This window comes from Protopterus annectens, chromosome 2.part1 (genome assembly GCF_019279795.1).
Source record: "Protopterus annectens isolate FY-2018-M chromosome 2.part1, PAN1.0, whole genome shotgun sequence".
NCBI lineage: Eukaryota > Metazoa > Chordata > Ceratodontiformes > Protopteridae > Protopterus > Protopterus annectens.
The window spans coordinates 721168926-721189031 of NC_056729.1; the positions used below are offsets into that span (position 1 = coordinate 721168926).

The following is a 20106-nucleotide window of genomic DNA, read 5'->3' on the forward strand; positions in this document are numbered from 1 at the left end:
CACACACTTTTATCTGTCTGCATTAGTTACAAGAGTACTGATGGCATGGGCAGGTTTGTCAGGGCATTTCACAGGTGTATATGATAGGTAATACCTTCACATGGAATATTCTGTATTAAATCTGTAGACATGTTTCAGGGACAGGTCATTTCATGGCACTTTTAGCATTTCAGTGATGCTTTCTTAGCTAAGTGTATCATTTGCCTGTTTATTTGGGGGTGGGGAAGCAAAGCTGCATTTCTGTTATGGCACAAAAAAGGATATGTTGCTTTTCTTACTCATCCTCTTTTTGTTGCATTCAGCATATCTAACTGAAATATACATCTCTGCTGTCAAATGTTAAGGTCAGTTATTTACAAATCTCCTACCTTTTACTTGATATTCTGGTCTTGTAGACTCCTTTCCATGGCTGTATTCCAAGAGTTTTGAAATTCACTGGGAAAGCCTACACGGAGTCTACACAGATTCTTTATAACTTCTTGAATAACTAAACCATGTCAGATTAGTTAATTATCTGCAATTCAGCTGATTATGCAGTAATTGGCATGCCACAGTGTTTACCTTGTCTGTGTGGGTGTGTACACCATTACACGGTGCTTACTGAATCTAAAACCTTCCGCAGCCATGTGAGCATCGCACCACAACATACACACAGTGAAAAATGACCGTGTAAGCTTTACTGAATCTCCGTGATAATGTTTTTCTTGTACAGATCTTAAATATTTTGAAATCTTAAATGGCAAGTCAAGTGATGTATTTCAGTTTGCATAAAGTCTAAATTTCTTGTTTTTATTTTGCCTTGATAACAGGTATGTTATGAACTTTAAAAACATATTTTTGCTGCAATATTTTTGCTTTTTTTTTCTTTAGCATTTCTTGCTTTTTGTTTGCACAGGTATCACTTTTTTGGGGGGGGTGCTATAGGAAGATTCTGTACCTCCCTGGAAACCATTTTGCTTTATTTGATGGTTTATTTAATAATACTTTGTTCATAGGTTTATAGGATGATACTAGGCTATTGACCCAGAGGACCTTATAAGCCTAGCCAAGAATTCCACCCATGTTCCCTCAAAGTCAGCACCTGTTTCCTCTGTCCAGCAGGGACACAGTTGGGATCCCAGGGATGTATTTTCTGTTTCCCATCCATTCATCCAGGTTCCTCTTAAAGAGGGCTAGAGAGGTACTGTGCTTAATATGGAGAGGGAGTCAATTCCACAGATGGGAGAGTCTTACGGACACAAATCTATCCCACCAACAAGTTATATTAATGTCACAGACCAGGTTAAGTCTTTGCATGTGGGTTGTGTGAGTGGAGTTTGACTTATGGATATGTAGAAACTCCAGCAAGGCTGCGTCTGAGATGGCCTTGTATGCCAGACCCAGGTCACCTCTGAGCAGTCTGTATGAGACTGAGTAGAGGGACAGGCCTTTTAGACTATCTGTATAGGATAGGTACCAGGAAGGTCAGGAACCTCTGTGGTCTCTCCAGCTGCTGCATGTGCTTGGAAAGGTACATGTCGAAGGGGGCACTGTACTCGATAATGGGTCTGATAAGGGAGGAGTACAGGGATGTTATGCCCTCCTTGTTCCTGGATGAAATACCCTTATTTATGAGGTGGGCCATGTAGAAAGCCTTCCGTACAATGGAGGCAACGTGGTGGTCAAAATTCAGGTTGCTATTAACCTGTGTGCCTAAGTCAATCACGACTGATTGCATGCTTAGTACAATGTTATTAATGTGATAATTAGTGGGGATGCCATTTTCCCCAAAGAGGATAATGATGCATTTCTTGGCATTCAGTTTGAGGCCATGCTTTGGGCACCAGTCATTAGTTTGGGTAAGGCCCTCTCGGAGGATGTTCACATCACTAAGGGAATTTTAGACAGTGCCCAGCTTGCAGTCATCTGTAAACTTGGTCAGCCACAGACCACTGGTTTTGGCTTGAACCTCAGAAAAAGTATATCTCAAACAGCAGAGGCCCCAAGACCATTGCCTGGGATACACCGCTCATTATTGGTCTACTACTAGACTTGGCTTCCCCTACTTTGACTGAGTGGGTTCTATCAGTGAGCCAGTTAGCTACCCATCTGGTAACATACGGGTTGATGCCTAGCTGAGAGAGTTTATCTGTTATGCCCGAGTGGGGACTAGTGTCAAAGGCTTTGGCTAGGTCACAGTAAGCAGTGTGCACTATCTTCCCCTCATCTATGGCTTTGGTGACTGTTTCAGAAAAGTCAACCAAGTTTAACAGGCATGATCTCCCTTCGACAAAACCAAACTGTGTGGGGTCAAGCTTTGTAGGTTGCCAATGTTCTTGTTTATAAGGTCCATGATAATGCATTACATGGCCTTGCAGATCAGTCTAGTTAAGCTGATGGACATATAATTGCCTGGGTCAGTGGATGCTCTATCTTTATGTAGAGGGATGACAGTGGCTGTCCTCCATTCAGCTTGTTCATTCAGTGTTGGGCATTCTGGTTTTTTTTTTTTTTTTGTGGGCCTCATATCATATCAGTAGACAAGTTATGATGCAAAATACAAAACACTGTTTCTGGTTTTTTTTTGTCACAATTTTATTTTGCAGGCTTTATCTTGTATTCTTGGGTTGAGAACTGTGATTTATGTTACAAGTGGAAGAATGAGATATTGATAACTGCATTATTTGCTTCTATATCTGTGCACTGCTTCATGGATTCTTTTTTTAATGTATTCTGCTTCTACAAAATGTTGTGATTGCTAATAAAAAGTAGATGCAAATGATCCCTTGTTTATTAAGAATGACTGTTTCGTATAGCTAAAGAAACATACAAATTCAATTACAGGACTGGGAAAGGTAAAGCAAAACAGTCTATCACTACGTTAGTACAGTATAGTAACAAAATCCTTTGTGGGATACAGCCTTTTCTCCCAAAGAAGAGAAGAAAAGACAGAAATAGCCTATCAGCTTTTCCACTGTGATTTAACAAAAAGTTAAGAGCAAAAGAAATAGCATTCTAAAGATATGTTTTAGTATATTAAATATTGCTGCAGCAAATACACAGCAGACTGATCAAAGGAAACATTTGAAATCAGTATTTTCTAAGGGACCACCTCTACCCTGCATGCACGGGAGAACCTCAACATTTCTCCCATTTGTTACAGACAAGATAAAATGTTTTTATGTTGTATTAGTTATTAATTAAGCAACAAAATTCCAAATTCTGAAACTGCAAGAGATATAACATACAACATAAATATCACGTTTTTAGAGTAATGAGAAAAAAAATAAAAGTGGATAGAATGATGGTGGGAATGCAAAATCAGAATTGGTAAAACTTGCGAGATCATGACTAGAGAGAAGATTATTCATCAAACAGACTAAACACAGAACAAAAACTTTGAATATCATCCAAAGAAACAAGATGTTATGGAAGATAATGTGGTGTGATGCCATAGAGGAATAAACCTCTGACTACATCCCAAGTGATCCATGTTCAATTAGCACTACAGGCACCAGAGGGACTGGGTGGGGCAGAGGAAGAGCTTAGAGTGGGACAGCAGATGGTCATCTGTGGAAAACGCTGTGCTGGCTTGTGCTACTCACTGTACATGCACTGCTGATTAATAGTAAAATTTAATTGGGGAAGCGCACTGAGTCAGAGGAAAGATAAGTGGAGAAGCCTGCAGGTGTCCTATCCTGTCCAAGGTAGTTACTATGATTGAACAGGTTGCCTGACGGGAGGCAGGGAGGAGAATTTCACCAGGAAAGTGTGCATGGAGCTCACTACCTGATGCTTGACTTTCACCTCTGAGAATAAAAGGACTGATAAGGCTTTCTGGGCTGGGAACAAATGAATGGAGTGCTCTATTCCAAACCATGGGAAGCCTGGCTCTCACCCTGGTGGGGAAGGATGAATGGGCCAACTGTGTGCACACAGGGGAGTCTTTCAACCAGGTCTGGTGGAGGAAAAAATATATTGATTGAAGAAATTGAGTAGTAGAATTGGTACCTTGAGGGAATTTACTTTTCTGGCAGAGAAAACTGTGAATTACCGACAAAATGTTAAATGGTCCCATGTAAAGTACACAGCTATGCGATGGAATTTGGCTTCAAAGTGCAAACACTGGAGAGGACAGAGACTGCTGTATAATTGCTCAGTGCAGCATGGGAAGCAATTGAGAGCACCAATTAACAGTAGCAGAGGTTATGGCACTTTATACTGACAATGTCATGAAAATAAAATAAAGGCACCATCTCTCAACAGAATGAAATCTTCACATCAAAAGACCAGTCAAATAAACTGTTAGTGCCAAATTGCTATGATTGTTCCCTGAATGCAGTGTTAAACATTTAATTCTGTGTGAGAAGTGCAGGAGAAGCTGTAACCTCAGAATTCATAGGTAAAATCTTAAATGATGCAAACAGTAGCAATAAAAATACTGTAAAGCAAAATTCCTGTGGGGCAGATGGGTTTCATGATGAGTGAACAATAGCATTGTTTTGTAGACAGAATACCTTGTAGTTGAAACCAAATCATGCTTTTGTATTGTTACGGTGAGCATGGATCAAACATAAAATTTGTTTTTATCTCAACATTCTCTGCTGAAGGTAAGCAGGTAGGCTGTGGGGATAAGGGGCCATATAAATACAGGGAAAAAGGATGTTTGAGAAGGCCAAAGAACATATTGTTCACAAGTGAAGCATGACTCAGATTCCAAGAAACTGAAACTAAGAAGTGGAAATCCACTTTGGAATCTATTTACTGTAATCTGTTAATGCATAATTTATATATAGCACTAAAGAGACAAGGCAAAATAAGACATCAGGATATAAACATATGGACAAAAGGTATAGCCCCACAGATCGAATGAATTAGAGACAGTGATTATTACAGGACAGTTCATTTTTAAGGAAAAAAAAAAATCACATTATTTCGTAGACGCCCGCCACACACCCACTAAATGTAATAATAACAGCTGGCTTGGGAAACACAAAATGGCAGGATGGGAATGCTTACTGCATGATGCATACAGACTACTCCATGCAGCAGAGTTCACAAGACAATGTGACATTAAAGGGAAAGTTAGCCACTGGCTCGTCTAGAGGGACACCTCATTATCCCATAAAAAAATACTAAGAAGGTACTCTCTGCGGCATGTATTCAGATCAGAGGATACAGTTCAAGAAATGCAGGGATCATATTGAAATTCTGTACTGAAGGGCATGGGGGGAAGCCAGTCAGAAAGACTGAGTGAAAAAAAAAACTGAGACATATTTTCTGCTGAAACATATTTTTTGTTGATATTCTATTTATTTACTTTTGCATTTGTATAAAATAAACTTTATAATAAAACTGTATTTCTGCACCTAGGTTAAATGTGAACAGATCATTACCAGAGGAACCTGAGATCAATGAGCAATCGCAAGAAGGCACCAATAAAGCCAGCAAAGGAGGCTTAATCTATGGAGACTACCTACATGTAAGGATATAGAGTGGATAGTTCAGTAAAGATATTCAGTAAGATGTATTGTATATGATATATGTGATTCTAGAATTATTTGCAAGTAAAAAAATGATAAAATGTCTTGTCATCCACTACTATACCAGTAAGATCATTTAACATTGCACAGCAGTGATTTCAATTCTGCAACAGCCTAATAGCATATTTAATGTCTGACTACACTAAAATTATTTACCATTGCATAAAGGGGGTCCATCAGTTGACCATGGGAACTATAGACCCATAAGCCTAACCAGCCTTATCTGCAAGGCCATGGACAGAAGCTTCGTGGACCTTATCAACAAATACATATGTGACCTTTAAACTCTTGACCTGAACCAGTTTGTCTTTGTTAAGGGTAGATCATGCTTATTAAACCTGGTGGAATTCTTTGAGTAATGTCACCAAAGCCCTGGATGAAGGCAAAACAGTGCATACAGCCTATCTTGACTTACATAAGGTTTTTTGACACTTTTGACACAATTCCACTCTCAGGCATCATTGAGAAACTCACCTAGCTGGGAATTAACCCATATGTCTAAAGATGGGTAGCCAACTGGCTCACCGACAAAATGCATACAGTCAATGTTGGGGATTCCATATCTACCAGCAGACCAGTTGTGGTGTACTACAAGGATCTGTGCTGGGACTCCTACTGTTTGAAATCTATTTCTCAGAAGTCCATGTGAAAATAGATGGCATGTGGCTTACCAAGTTCACCAATGACTGCAAACTTGGTGCAATCATTGAATCACCCAATGATGCTGGCATACTACAAAAAGGGCTTGCACAGACAAATGATTGGTGCCAGAGCCATAGACTTAAAGGATTTTTTTTGTTTTAGCTTATTATCCCTTTTGACAAAGCAGAAGTCTCTACAAATAACAATATTAACACTACCCCCCTTAGCTCAAACTCTGTGGTGAGAGATTTGGGAACACAGGTTGATAGCAACCCTAACTTAGATCACCATGTGTCCACAGTGGTAAGGATGACCTTCTATGATGCGCATCTCATAAGTAAGGGCATCACATCCAGAGCTAAGGATGTTAGAACTCTCCTGTACTCATCCCTCATTAGGCCACTACTTGAGTACAATGCTCCCTTCGGTATGTACCTCACCAGACACCTGCAGCAGCTGAAGAGACTTCAGAGGTTTCTCACCAAGAAAATTCAGGGCCTTCAACACATGACCTGTATGGACAAACTGAAGACCCTGTTATTAGACTCTATCTTATAGGCTGCTGAGAGGTAACTTGTGCTTGTCTTACAGAGCAGTCTCAGACCCTGCCCTAATCAAAATGCTGGACATCTGCAAGTCAAATGCAACAATATGGATTCACTCACCCTAGGGATCTTAGCCTAGCCTGTGACATCAACAGGACATGCTGGAAATGCAGATATGTCTCCAGAGATTGCCACTCCTGTGGAACAGATTCCCAATCACGTAAAACTGAGCACCTCAGTGACCCTATTTAAGCATAACTTAGACAGTTGGATGGGAGATAGTAAATTTACCCTGGGGATGTCACCTATGCCCCTCTTGGATAAGGACAGTTAGTGCTGATCATAGACTCAAACTGCAAATATAGACCATACAACTTGGTAAGTAAGGGAACAGTATTTAAATGGCTAGGCTTAAAAAGACCCTAGGACCAATAGCCTAGTAACCTCCTGTGAACCTATGAGCCTATGTGCTTACCTCACAAATTTAGTATAATCCTACTTAATATAATACTAGTCAGATTTATAATCTGCTTTAATATTGATCACCAAGTACATCAAAAGTGTTTTAGAAATAATGAGAATGTTTTGTGTTGACAGATGTCTTGGTCTACAGTGAAGTAGAAATTCATTAAGAAATTGGGGTCTGTATTAGATCACTGAATGCTTAAAAAAGTGAATGGTGATTAATAGACCCCATCTAAGCAAAAGCTTACAATTTCGAACTGTCAAAACAGCAATTTTTTTCTAAGGAAAAAAATCGCTGTTCCAACAAAAAACAATAAAATAAAATAAAACACTTTAAACATTACATTAAGTAGGGGGCTTTGCCCCCCCACACACCCCCTCACTTAAATATACCAACTCCAAGACTGCACTACAGTGCCGAATATACCAACTCCAAGACCGCACTACAGTGCCAAAAACAGCAAAGTAATGAAGCAGCCAAGCAAATTCTTTCCCAGGGAAAGAATTTGCATAAAAGCCGCTTCGATATTTTGCCGTTTCAGGCTTTTGAGTTCGGCCAAGATGCATTCGAAAGAATGCGTCTTTGGTCTTCTAATAGGGATCCAAACAAATTGTTGGTCAGTGTCCATTAGCGAATATTGCAGTTTTAGGTTGAAGTGTTCTGTGGCTGTTCACTGTTTTAGGTGCAGGTTATTTTCCATGATTTTTGTGGCTATGGATGTGAAGCAACGAGGAAGTTTGATGTACGTTTTTACTACCTACTGGGCAGTTCAGCTATGTTGGTCAGCATTCAAAGTCAACTTGCATATTATTCAGCTCACAACTGCTTGGGATGTGGCCAGACGCAGGAATGTTACTATTCATAGTACCTACAAGGAAAACAGTGTAGGTATAAGCTTTCACAAATGAGCACGTAATATCCTGCAAATGAAGGGCACAGTCCAATGAATGGGAAATGAGATGCAAATGAGTGTCACTGAAAGCAGTTTATGGTGCAGCAGGCATTTAGCCATTCTCATGTCATTATAAGGGCAAAAGTACATGGGAATTTGTGATGATGCAAAAAGAAAAGGTTCTAGGAGTAGCAGCAATGATCACGCAGTAAGATTTAGTGTGTATAAGGACCAGTCCCTCTCACCAGGCTGTAAGAGTCAGCAGAAGATGCCTTATTTTAAAACTGTACAGGCAATGTATCATCTACTAACAGCTAAATCATCAGTAACTGACAGACCATTTTCAAGTGTAGACAGATATTATACAGGTGTCATAAAAATATTAGGAGGAATGCTTGGACTTCTATTGGATGGATAATAGACACCAAAGTATGTATAGCACTTACTGTACTAGCTACAGGAACCTTCCAAAGGCAAGGCAGAGGTGCACTGGGCATATCACAGGTGTCAGCCCACAGAGTACTCAGTACATTTTACTATATGCTAGTTTCACATGTGGATTAGTGTATCAGTTTCCTTAACACCCAATGGGAGAGAGAGGGACACTGCCACCATGTATGGCTTCTGTGACATAATATACTTCCCAAAGTACAGGGTGCTATGACTTGTGCAAATGCATCAAAGACCCCAACTGATGTTCATGGGCTACATTATGTCAGTAGGAAGGCCTGCTGTTCTATTGACTGTCAGTTCATTTTCAAAACATCTGAAAGATATGCGTGAATGGTCATGCCTTCGCTGAAGGTTGGGCGTCAGGCTGGCAACTCGGCACCATAAAAAAAAATATCTACTTACAATCATTAGCGGACCGGAGTTCCGCTGTGGCGACCCCTAACCGGGAAAAGTCGAAAAGACAAACAAACAAACGGTTGATAACCAGTGTGTCTGCACAGCAACTTGGCAGTGCCTACAGTCCCACATAGTGCATATAAATCATATATCTGTCTCTCTCTCTCATTTTATATATTTATATAGCTATATATATATATATATATATATATATATATATATATATATATATATATATATAGCGAGAGGGAGGGTGGGAGAGAGAGATGGAAATAGTTATATATTACTACTTCAGTCATACTGAAATTCCACAGGGCCACCTCATTAGTGGATAGCATTGTGCTAGTCAGACATATAAAGAACCAAAAGCAGTGCACAAATGTTTGTTCCACCACATATTTCAGATTTTACCAAATACCTTCTGGAGCCCTGGTTGATAACCTTACGGAGCCCATTCAGAAAGCAATTTAACATTGCCTGTGCACAAACCAGAACTATCATAGAAAGCATGTCTGCCTTACTGAAGGCCTAGATCTACTGCCTGGATATCTCAGGGGAGCACTGCAGTACAGTCCTGCTACAATCTGTAACATGATTATACCAAGGCCAGCAGATGGTGAGCAATAGTAGAACTGTTCCACTAAACAGTGGCAGTCCCAGTCCACAACAGCATAGTGGATGTGGTAGCATCTAATCCAGGTAGTAATATAACAAGCACACATAACTTTGCATATGACTAACTACTTTGCTGGCTCACATGCAAGATTTCATTTTCATTTATTTGTCTGAAGCTGGGATGTATGTTGTCATTTTTGGGCAGAATGATCCCACCATAAAAATGAATTTGCCTGATATGTCATATGTGTGTGAGTCTGTTTAAACCAAAACTGAAGGACTATGAAATCTACAGCATGCATGTGTGCAGTCAGTTTATATTGCAGTTTATTGTTGTTTTCCTTTTTTACTTTGCATGTTGGTAAACTGGACAATTGGGCCACATTTTCAGTTAGGTCCTTGAGAAAATCGGCAATAAAAAGGAATGTACACATAAAAGTATCAAAAAAAGAGAGGTAACAGGAAAACTTAACAAATCTTATAATACAATTGAAAATATAGTACTGTTCATAATAATATGTACTCCAAAAATATTCTCTCCCTTATGGAATTTTCTAGTGGGCCTCCTCATAAGAAAATCATTTTGACTGTGCGGTATCTCCTTGTCCCATTTCCACTTTAACATCCTTCTGTCCTTAACATTTATTGCTTTACTTTTGCTGGAGGTATGAGCTTTTTCAGGAGATTATGACACCATGTGTTCTAATCTAAAAGCAGCACTGACAAAAAATGTACATAGAAAAGGTTCAGTGGGTCAAACTCAAGGTAGTCACTGTTGAATGTGATATAGATGCCAACATTATGTCATTATATGCAAGATACAAAAATATAGCAGTATAGCCACAGATACAAGTTTAAATATTTATCTGTGACTGAATACGTACAGTGGGGAAATGTCTGGGTATCATACGACAATGAAGGTCACTGATATAGAAGTGCAGGGTATTGTACAGCAAAAAACACAGATCTGCATAAAAACAATAAAACAGTATGTAACTGCCTTGTATGTACTTACTTGATGCTTTGAGTAATACCTCACAACTGTGAGCCATATGGTAGGGCCTTGTGACTGAAACGTGTCCGTTCTGAAAAATAAGAGTGTTCCTCTTTCTGAGCCTCAGTTATGATTTATAAAGGTTGCCTATTGGGTGAGGAATGATGCAGCAGGCAGTCAGCAATTTGCATGTCATTGTAAGAACAAAACATGCAAAGGAATTTGTATGCATGTGGGGGTGGGTGTAGAAGATAGGTATACATGCCATACACAGATAAATAACGTATGTGTGAGTGCGAAGGGTGTAGTATATGAGTGTATATATATATATATATATATATATATATATATATATATATATATATATATATATATATATATATATATATATATATATATATACACACACAAGGGAGCCCGCAGGATTTTTTGCAGGGGGGTGCAAACCCAAGCCACGCCCATGCAGCTCCACCCCCTCTGCTGCCCCGCCCACTCAACCCCACCCCACCCCCTACCCACGCAGCCATTCCAGTGTCCCATTACTGGGCTATTTCTCCCCATTTGTCATAGACACTGTTTAAATCTCTCAGTGTGCATACTGTTTTATGCTTTACTTCTACAATGATTACAGATATTTGGATTTCATTTACAACTTTTATTTCAAATTTTGTAGCACAAACACTGACAGACATTTACTAAACCTAAACAAAGCAATAGTCTTACAATGAAAAGAGACTTGGCATTAAAACTTATCTTACCTTTGAAACCCACATTCACTGAAACACTGAAACCCGCATTCAAATGCATCTGGCCAGTGGCAGGGTAAGTTTACCTTTGGGCTGTTTTCAAATCATAGGCTCCTTGCACACATTTTTAGAGCCATGAAAAAGTTATTTGATTCACCTTCCTGACTGTATTAATTATACTATATATGTGCAAAAGTTTTGCAGCTATAAGTAAGTGGAAATGGCTAAAATGGGAAATAAAACCTGCGAAAGAGTGGCTTCAGAAATTGTATTGGTTATGTACTAGGCATTTTTTATGTCACAGAAAGTTGACAAAATATGAAGCAGAATGAGCATAAACACATATGAAAGAAGTATAACAAAAGAATGTAAACCCTGGGACAAACACTGTCACATAGAAAATTTCCAGTAATAAATGAAAAGAAAACTGTAATGGTCAATAGGAAACAATGGAATGAGAATTTTTGTTTTTTTTTAAGAGAGTAAAAGGCTTTTGGAAGAATAGACAAAATTTCCAGTAATAAATGAAAAGAAAACATGGGCTGTAATGGTCAATAGGAAACAATGGAATGAGAATTTTTGTTTTTTTAAAGAGAGTAAAAGGCTTTTGGAAGAATAGACAAAAAATTGCAAGTGTCAAGAATGAGCAATATAAATGAGGCAATGAAAATGTATGTGAAATACAGTGGAAATGAATATCTGTCTCCGCACCTTAACTTAGGCTGCACTTTCATTGCAATGTGATGGTCCTGAGTTATGTATGGTTTATGTGGAAAGGCACACGTGAAGCAGTAAGAAGTGGGAAAAATAATGAATTATTAAAAGAGATTTTTGACATCTGTGGGTGGATGGGAAAGAAAGAACAAATAAATACAACTAATTTCAAAACGTTGTCTTGGTCTCAATTTTATTATGTCTTTCCTTCCTTATCTTTTTTTTTTTTCTTTGTGAGAAAAATGCTGATGCTATCTTTGGAAGGTCTGAAGTTTCACTGTTTCTGCTATTTTTTTCTTTTTTTTTTTTTTTTTTGAGGTTATATGTGTGAATTAAAAATGAATGGAAGAGATATATTGTTTCTGTAAATAATGCAAACAACAGTCCCTGCTCTCCTGTGCTCTTTTCAGTAAATGCCAAGCTGGATAGGACTTCTTTGAATGACGGCCTCTCAAAGTGCATCAGGCCATTACTGTCACATGAATCTAAGCACCTGTTATGGAGCAACAGAACCCACAGGCTTCTCATATTCAAGGCATCAAAGGAAATTGTGCTACCTGCTGCACCATTAAAACTGATACAAATATGCTAAATGAACACCTAAATAAAGCAGTGGGACAGCAACTATATTATTCGATCTGGAAACTATACTGAGGTGTGAGATAGGAAAGTGTAGTAAGGTTTAAGGTATTGGGAAGAAGAGGTTAAACTGCAAGCAATACGAGCAAAAAAGTAAAAGATAGTTAAAAGATAAAGAAATAGTGATGATGAGCTAAGAAAACATTATTTATTTAATTACATGTAGTTTTACAACCAGTTTCAAATACTGAGCTACATACTTCAGTATTCCAGCTGGGGAATACTTTCATACAGTAAAAGACTGGTTAAATCTCTACTTCCCTGTCATTGCCACATTGCTTTATCTCCATTAACATGCACACTCAGCTTTACTTAGTTGAATGTTAAGAGTGAGTAATTATTGCATGCAAAATGTGGTAGTTACTCTTTACAGCTACTGCTCTATCCAACTTGGTGACTTTATCCCATTTCCTTCCAATTTTAAAAGCTTGGTGTTTTGAGGCTCCTAAGTGCAATTTCCATGTCTCCACACTTGTGCATACAGTAACGTGTTGTAAAGTTGAGCAACATTCTTTTACTCGAATAACAGCAGTGGGATGAAATACAATTTCAGTTGAGTATGATCAGTAGTAAGGATTTGCCATCTCAGAAATTACTGCATTATGAGTGATGGGTAAACCATTCTGTATGAAGGTATGGAGGGCTTTCCCCCACAGAAAAATATCCATATCAAAAAGTAAGGTGTTGGTTTGCTTTTAGCCAGCTTGCCATTGGAGGAACTATATGTTGGCAAACTGAAACAGAGGAGTAGTAACTTGCTTTTAAGCTCAGAGTGCACTCATGAATGTGTGTATAAACACTGTCTAAATCTTTCACAATGGCATACAGAAATAGATTATATTAACCATATATCTCAAAACAGCCTCTAAGTTAAGAAATTACTATCATCAAGTATTGACATATCATTTTAAGCTTTAGATACTTTTTTTTTTTTACATACACTCCATTTTGTCAGTGATACATACACATTGCTAAAAATTTCTCAGATACATTACTTGGAACCTTAAAGCACTAAGCTAAGGATTCTTTATGAAGAACCTGCTGAATAAATTCACATCACATTTGTATATTTTCATTGCTACAAAGAGGAGTGTCTGGGGACAGTAACTACGTCATTACAAATGTGACCTTCTCAGCAGATAGTTCCTAAAAGATCTTCATATACATATATACATATTCTTATAGCATTAACTTCACTTATTCTCTGTATTAGCATGGACTATGTATGATCTGCAGCACAGCTATACACCTCTGCAAAAATTAAGCTCACAGCTTGCCTAAAAGTACGTCTGTTAACAACTCATCATTAACTTTCCCCATGCATGGCAAAGGATACTCGCATAACTAAGCCTCAGTCAGGTTCCTGAGAGGCAAAATTGTGTGTTTAATCTAGATGAATAAACATTAATATGTACAGAAAGAAGGCTGAATTGTGCTGCAGCAAGTAACGTTAGTGAAAGGGAAACTGCATGGAAACCATTTGCATTTCATGCCCTGCGTACCTTCCATTCTTACAATTGTCTACAAGTATTCTGATTAGGCGATGGAAACCAAGATCACTGTACTTTAAATGTGCTCCCTACTTAGCCAAAAGCTAAAACCATAGAGTCACTGTGCTATTTTGACCCCTTGCTAAGACCAGGTGCCTTAAAAACAGTGAAGGCTCCTCAAGTAACAAACAATTTATGGGACACAGGCTTCTAGTAGTCAGAGTTGCACTTATAAAATAATGCCTCAGGGGATGCAGGAATTGTGACAAACAGCACCCCCTCCACAGCAACAGTCATAGCGTATTTGTCAGATAAAATATTTTATTTGTTCTAGGTAAACAACAAGAGAAAGCAGCATACAACACAGGTTTACTATGCACATATATGCTCGCAAACATGCTAACTGCCATCTGGGTTCCTCCTTCAATCTTAACAAACGCTAAGGGTGACCATATGGTTAAGCGTGCGGCCTGGGGGTAATCCCTATATTCCAGTAGAGCTATTCCGACTTCCAGTAGATACAGCCATCTACTACCTACCTGCACCACCCACGTGGTGCTTCTACATCTACACCTGGCATGCTTTAACTTGCACAACGCTTACTGCCAGTCGCCTTACTGATTATCCTTGCAGTAATGGCTTGGTGCTAAAGGCGCCTCTGTCGCTAAACTATTTATGGGTTTAACTAGTCATTATGCCCCCTTTTGCAGTCATTGAGTCTGTTACTAGATATGAATGCTAGAGTACAATTCATTTCTCTGTTTGCTTTTTGGTTTAGCCTATATAACCTTTGTATTAATTAAGCATATTGAACTGTGTAGAATGCAAGTTTTTTTGTGGTAATAATTAAGCATATTGAACTGTGTTGAATGCAAGTTTTTTCTGCTGTTTTACCTTGATTTTCCTTGTATTTGTTTCCACTACATACCTTCACTCTAACTGAAATGCTAACACTGTTATTTTTTTCTCCCTCCCTACCCGTCTTCCCCTCCCCCTAGATAATTCTCAACTCAATCCCTTTTTGAATATTGACCTGCCTGCCCTACAGGTGACGGAAGATTTCCTGCCTGCCTACAGTACTGAAAGACTATCTGCCTCCCTTATTTACTCCTCTATCAAGGAACCAAAGTATGTTATGGGCTCTGCACTGATGATTTTTTAGCCTCTGCTTCAGCCAACCTATAGAGTGTATTAGTTCCCTGTGCTTGTGTGCCTAGCAGCCGGTACCTCTCCCTCTCATATCCCCTTACTCCTGCCTTCTCCTGCCTTTACACTACTCTCTTTTTCCTTGATACTTTCCCCTCTTTTCCCTGCCCTAGCCACTAGGTGGCGCTCTCCTTATTCTCTTTCTCCATCACTACTTCTCATACCTAGAATCAGCCCTTAAAGTTATTTGTCACTTTCCCTATCTCCCTAAGCTCCATATTCTATCTTTCCGTCTGCCTATCTCCCTACTAATAGTGCTGGTACTGCTCCAGTACTTTGCCTGACCTCTCAGCTCCTCCTTACCCCTCTCGACCTTACCTCCTACTGCTTGTTCTCTACTTACTCCGGTATAACTATTTCTATTCCTCTGGTCTACTTTGATCTCCTGTCTTTCTCCTCCTTCCATATACTGTTTGCTCCTGCCATACCTACCAGCATTTCTGATTGTCTCCGCTCTCCACCTCTGTTGTGTGTACGCTCCGGAAGCCCTACGGCTCACTCCGCTCCCTCCCTACCCCAATTCCCACCCACCCCGGGTCCTAACCTTATAGTACTGTTAGCCACTCCCCTATCCCTCACTTCCAATACTTCTCCTTCCCGCTCAAACTTCATCCCACCCACATACCCCACCTCTAGAACACACTCCCACTGTATTTTTCCCATTCCAACTCTCTACATCTCTTCCTTATCTATCTCACATTAATCCTCACCACTCTTCTGTCCACTCTTCCCTATTCCTTTTTACCTTTATATCTACTCTACAGTAGAATATCCCATTTACAACCTGCCTCCCATACACTCTATTGCTTTCTCTACCTTCTCAAACACATCTTACCATGGCTACCTATCTGCATAGCCAGCATTTACTGTCATTCCTACTACTCTCCACCCTATGCTCAATCTATCTCCTATCCTCTTACAAGGTATCACTTGATACTCTATCCCTCCTTCCACATAAACACACCTCTACAGTCACCACTCCACTTATCTCTTATCCTTTTACTTCATCAACCCCCAATTTTCAACTACCAAAATTCCACAGACTTAGACATCTCAACTATGTCTTGACTACCTATAACAAAAATAAAACTCTAACCTTACATAAACTCTACCTGGTTATCAAATGTAGCAATCCTACCCTTCAAGATGGTGATATCCACCCTAACCCTGGCCCTTCTCTCTCTTCCTCCACAGTATATACACCCAAAATCAACAACAGCTTCTTAATCGGACATCTTAATACCCAAAGCTTAAACAACAAAGTACCATACCTACATGCCCTCCTTCACATACATTCATTTGATATTCTATGCCTCTCTGAAACCTGGCTAAAACCTAGCACTAAAGACACTGAAATAATTCCCCAAGGCTATAACATAGTAAGACTCGATCGTCCCAAAAGAAAAGGTGGTGGTGTTGCTATTCTTTTTAAAAACCACCTAAATATCACTAACCTTCCACCCCTATCATCTCAAGATAGCAAGATAGAATCCATCATTATCAAACTCCAATTAAATTCCAAAATCCATATATATCATCTGTCTGTACCTGCCTCCTGGTAACAATATTCCAATACTGAAGATTATCTTAGTTGCTTATCAACTACTTATCCACAGGAAACCATCATTCTAGGTGACCTGAACATAGACTGGAATAGCATTAATGCAGACAATCCTTCATCCCATATTAACCTTCACGGCTTCACCCAAACCATTACCTTAACTACTAGGCTCAATAAACACACTAATCGAGAAAGTATTTTAGACTGGATACTTATAAACAGACCAAAACTAATTACAAAGTAGGAACCTTGCCAGGCGATGTTAGTGACCACTCCTTAACTTTTATAACAAGAGAAAAACTGACTGTCCAAATCCCACATTACTAGAAAATACGCACCATCAAACATTTTAATCCTGACCTATTTCAAGCCGAACTCAGCGCATGTAACTGGAACCCACTAAAAACACTTCCTCTTGAAGATGCAGTACTACATTTTAACAAAATATTTTTATCCATTCTTGACACACATGCACCAGAACGTGCTATTAGAATAAAATCCAATACAGCCCCTTGGCTCTCCCATGAAACTAAAAATCTTATTCTCACTAGGAATAAAGTCTGGGCCAGCTGGAGATCCCACAGAAATAAAACAGATCTCCAACTCTTCAGACAGCATAGAAATCTAACTAAAAAAGCAGTCATAGCCGATAAAAAGAAATTCTACATTGACCTTCAACAAACCCATCTTAACAATTCTAAACTTTTCTGGTCCTCAATCAATAAACTCCTCTCACCAGGAACTTCCAAAACACCTTCCCCTCTAAATGCAGACCCTGATAACCCACAACAGACTGCAGATGCTCTTAACTCTTTCTTCACTGAAACTATCCAAGCACTAGCTAAACAACTTAATGCTAACAACTTCTGTCCTCTGAGTAAACCAACCAACTCCTCTTTTAACTTTTCTCTACAGCCTATCCCCACATCATATATTCACAGACTTCTTCTTAAGCTAAAACCATGTACCCCCTCTGCTGATAAACTCCCTTCCCTTTTTCTTCAAAAGGCTGCTAAGGTTGTTGCATATCCCATATCTATTCTTATAAATAGGACAATTAGTGAAGGAATCATCCCGAAGTATGGAAGGTATCTCATGTAATCCCTCTTCACAAAGGTGGAAACTCAACTGACTACTCCAACTATAGGCCCATCGCCCTCCTCTCACCGCTGTCCAAAATTATGGAAAAATGTATCCACCTTCAACTCGTACAATATCTCTCAAAACATAACATAATAGCTAACTGCCAACATGGCTTTAGACCACATCACAGTACTACCACTGCCCTACTTTCTTTTGTAGAAACTATAAACCAGAACCGAAACAACAACTTACTCTCTTCGGCCCTCTTCATTGACCTCTCCAAAGCATTCGATATGGTAAACCACCCCTTATTACTTAATACTCTCGAATCCATCTCATTTGATCCCCCAGCTATTAAATGGTTTAAATCTTACCTCACTGACAGAAAACAAGCTGTTCTCTGGGATAATCACATCTCATCTCTCCTGCCTGTTTCCATTGGGGTCCCTCAAGGCTCTATCCTCGGCCCACTTCTTTTCTCCCTCTTCATTAATGATCTTCAAACTACAATCTCTCAAGCAACCTGCATTCAATATGCAGTTGCTTCAACACTCATTTGCTCAGCCACTTTAACCCCACAACTAACTTCTCTCACCCAAAAGTATTCAGTACAGTAGAAACATGGTTCTCTAATCGCTTCCTCTTACTAAATGCCAAAAAAACCAAACTTCTTCTTTTTTCTCCCACAGCTAGAACCTCCCCCTTAAATTTCTCCATCTCTTCAAAGAACCACAATGTTATCTTACCCGACACTTCAACTAAATTATTAGGCATTACAATTGACAATAAACTCTCTTTTGACCTACACATTAACAACTCCATAAAGTTAGTTAACAGAAAGATAGGATCCTTATATCGAATCAGACCTTTTCTTACACCACCTACCAGAACAAGGATTGCTCACTCTCATCTTATATCAACTCTTCTATATGCTGCCTATCTTCACTAACCTCAAAACCAGCCTTAGCAAACTGACAACCTGTTATAATAACATTGCCCGCTTTGCTACTGGTAATCCCTATAGAACTCATCACTGCCTCAACTTACAACTTCTAGGCTGGCCTGAGTTTCAAAACTATCTTTTAATCCATCAACTCTGCATTGCCCATAAAATACTATACCAACCTAATAACACCCCCATACTCTCTCAACTCATAACCCCATATAAAAATCTCAACTCTCTCCGCTCATCCACCAAACTTCTGACAAGCTCAACAAAGTCTAATAATAATGCTGGTGACTCTCTATTTACCAATGCTATTGGGTCAAAATGGAATTTGTTACCCACTAGCTTAACAAAGATAACTTCATTTCCCCTCTTCAAACAAAACATTAAAATGCATTTCCAAAATCACTGGCTTTGCTCCTGTCATAAACCTGATTAGTCTATCTCTATTACTACCCAACAGAACCTTTCTATTCCCATCTTCATTATTTCCCCTTATCCTTGCTCCTTTCCATATAAATCCAATCAATTTTTTTCTTTCCTACTTGTTAATTGAGAATTGAACTGTATGGAGTAGTTATAGTAACTAACTCCTGTACTAGTTTTTTATACATAAGAGTGTTATCTTTTATTTTATATGTTTTTACTTGCTAACTCTATTACTAACTCTTAGATGTTCATTATTAGTACTGTTAGTACATTTTTGTATAACAATTTGTGTGTGTATAAAAATTTTTTCTTCTTCTCAGAATGTATCTCACTCTGTGGAGCTTTTCTCCCCGGGCCTCTACTGAAAATGGAAATTCATCCAGCTAGACTAGCCCGGTCAACAAATGTAAAATAAAAAAAATAAAATAAATAAATATAATATACCCTTTCCAAAGGAATCTCCCTTTCTTTTTCTGGCTTAAAATAATATAAATTCTAACTACAACTATAAGCATTTAACTATCCATGAGCCATGCCTGTCCAACCATACATTGAGTTTTCTTTACTGTCACCCCGATACGTAAATCATGTTCACAAGGGTCCTTTCTTAAAAAAACGAGAAGAGTAAACTAAACTAGCCTAATTTATCTATGGTATCTCCACAGCTCAGTGGTATAGGGAAGCAATACATGCTTGTAAGGTTAGTTGTTTTAACACATGTAGCTGCTTGGTTTGAGTGGTAGTGAACTGTTTACAAGCATAGTTGC

General features: G+C 38.9%; 1 protein-coding gene across 1 annotated transcript in view; it reads left to right on the plus strand.

Moving 5' to 3' along the window:
* The window catches only part of TDO2 (tryptophan 2,3-dioxygenase), a 500634-nt gene that overhangs the window by 115861 nt on the left and 364667 nt on the right, over positions 1 to 20106 (plus strand). Inside the window, exon 2 of the mRNA XM_044062443.1 lies at positions 5353 to 5461. Coding sequence (XP_043918378.1) covers positions 5353 to 5461 — 109 coding nt within the window. The remainder of the gene's footprint in view (positions 1 to 5352; positions 5462 to 20106) is intronic.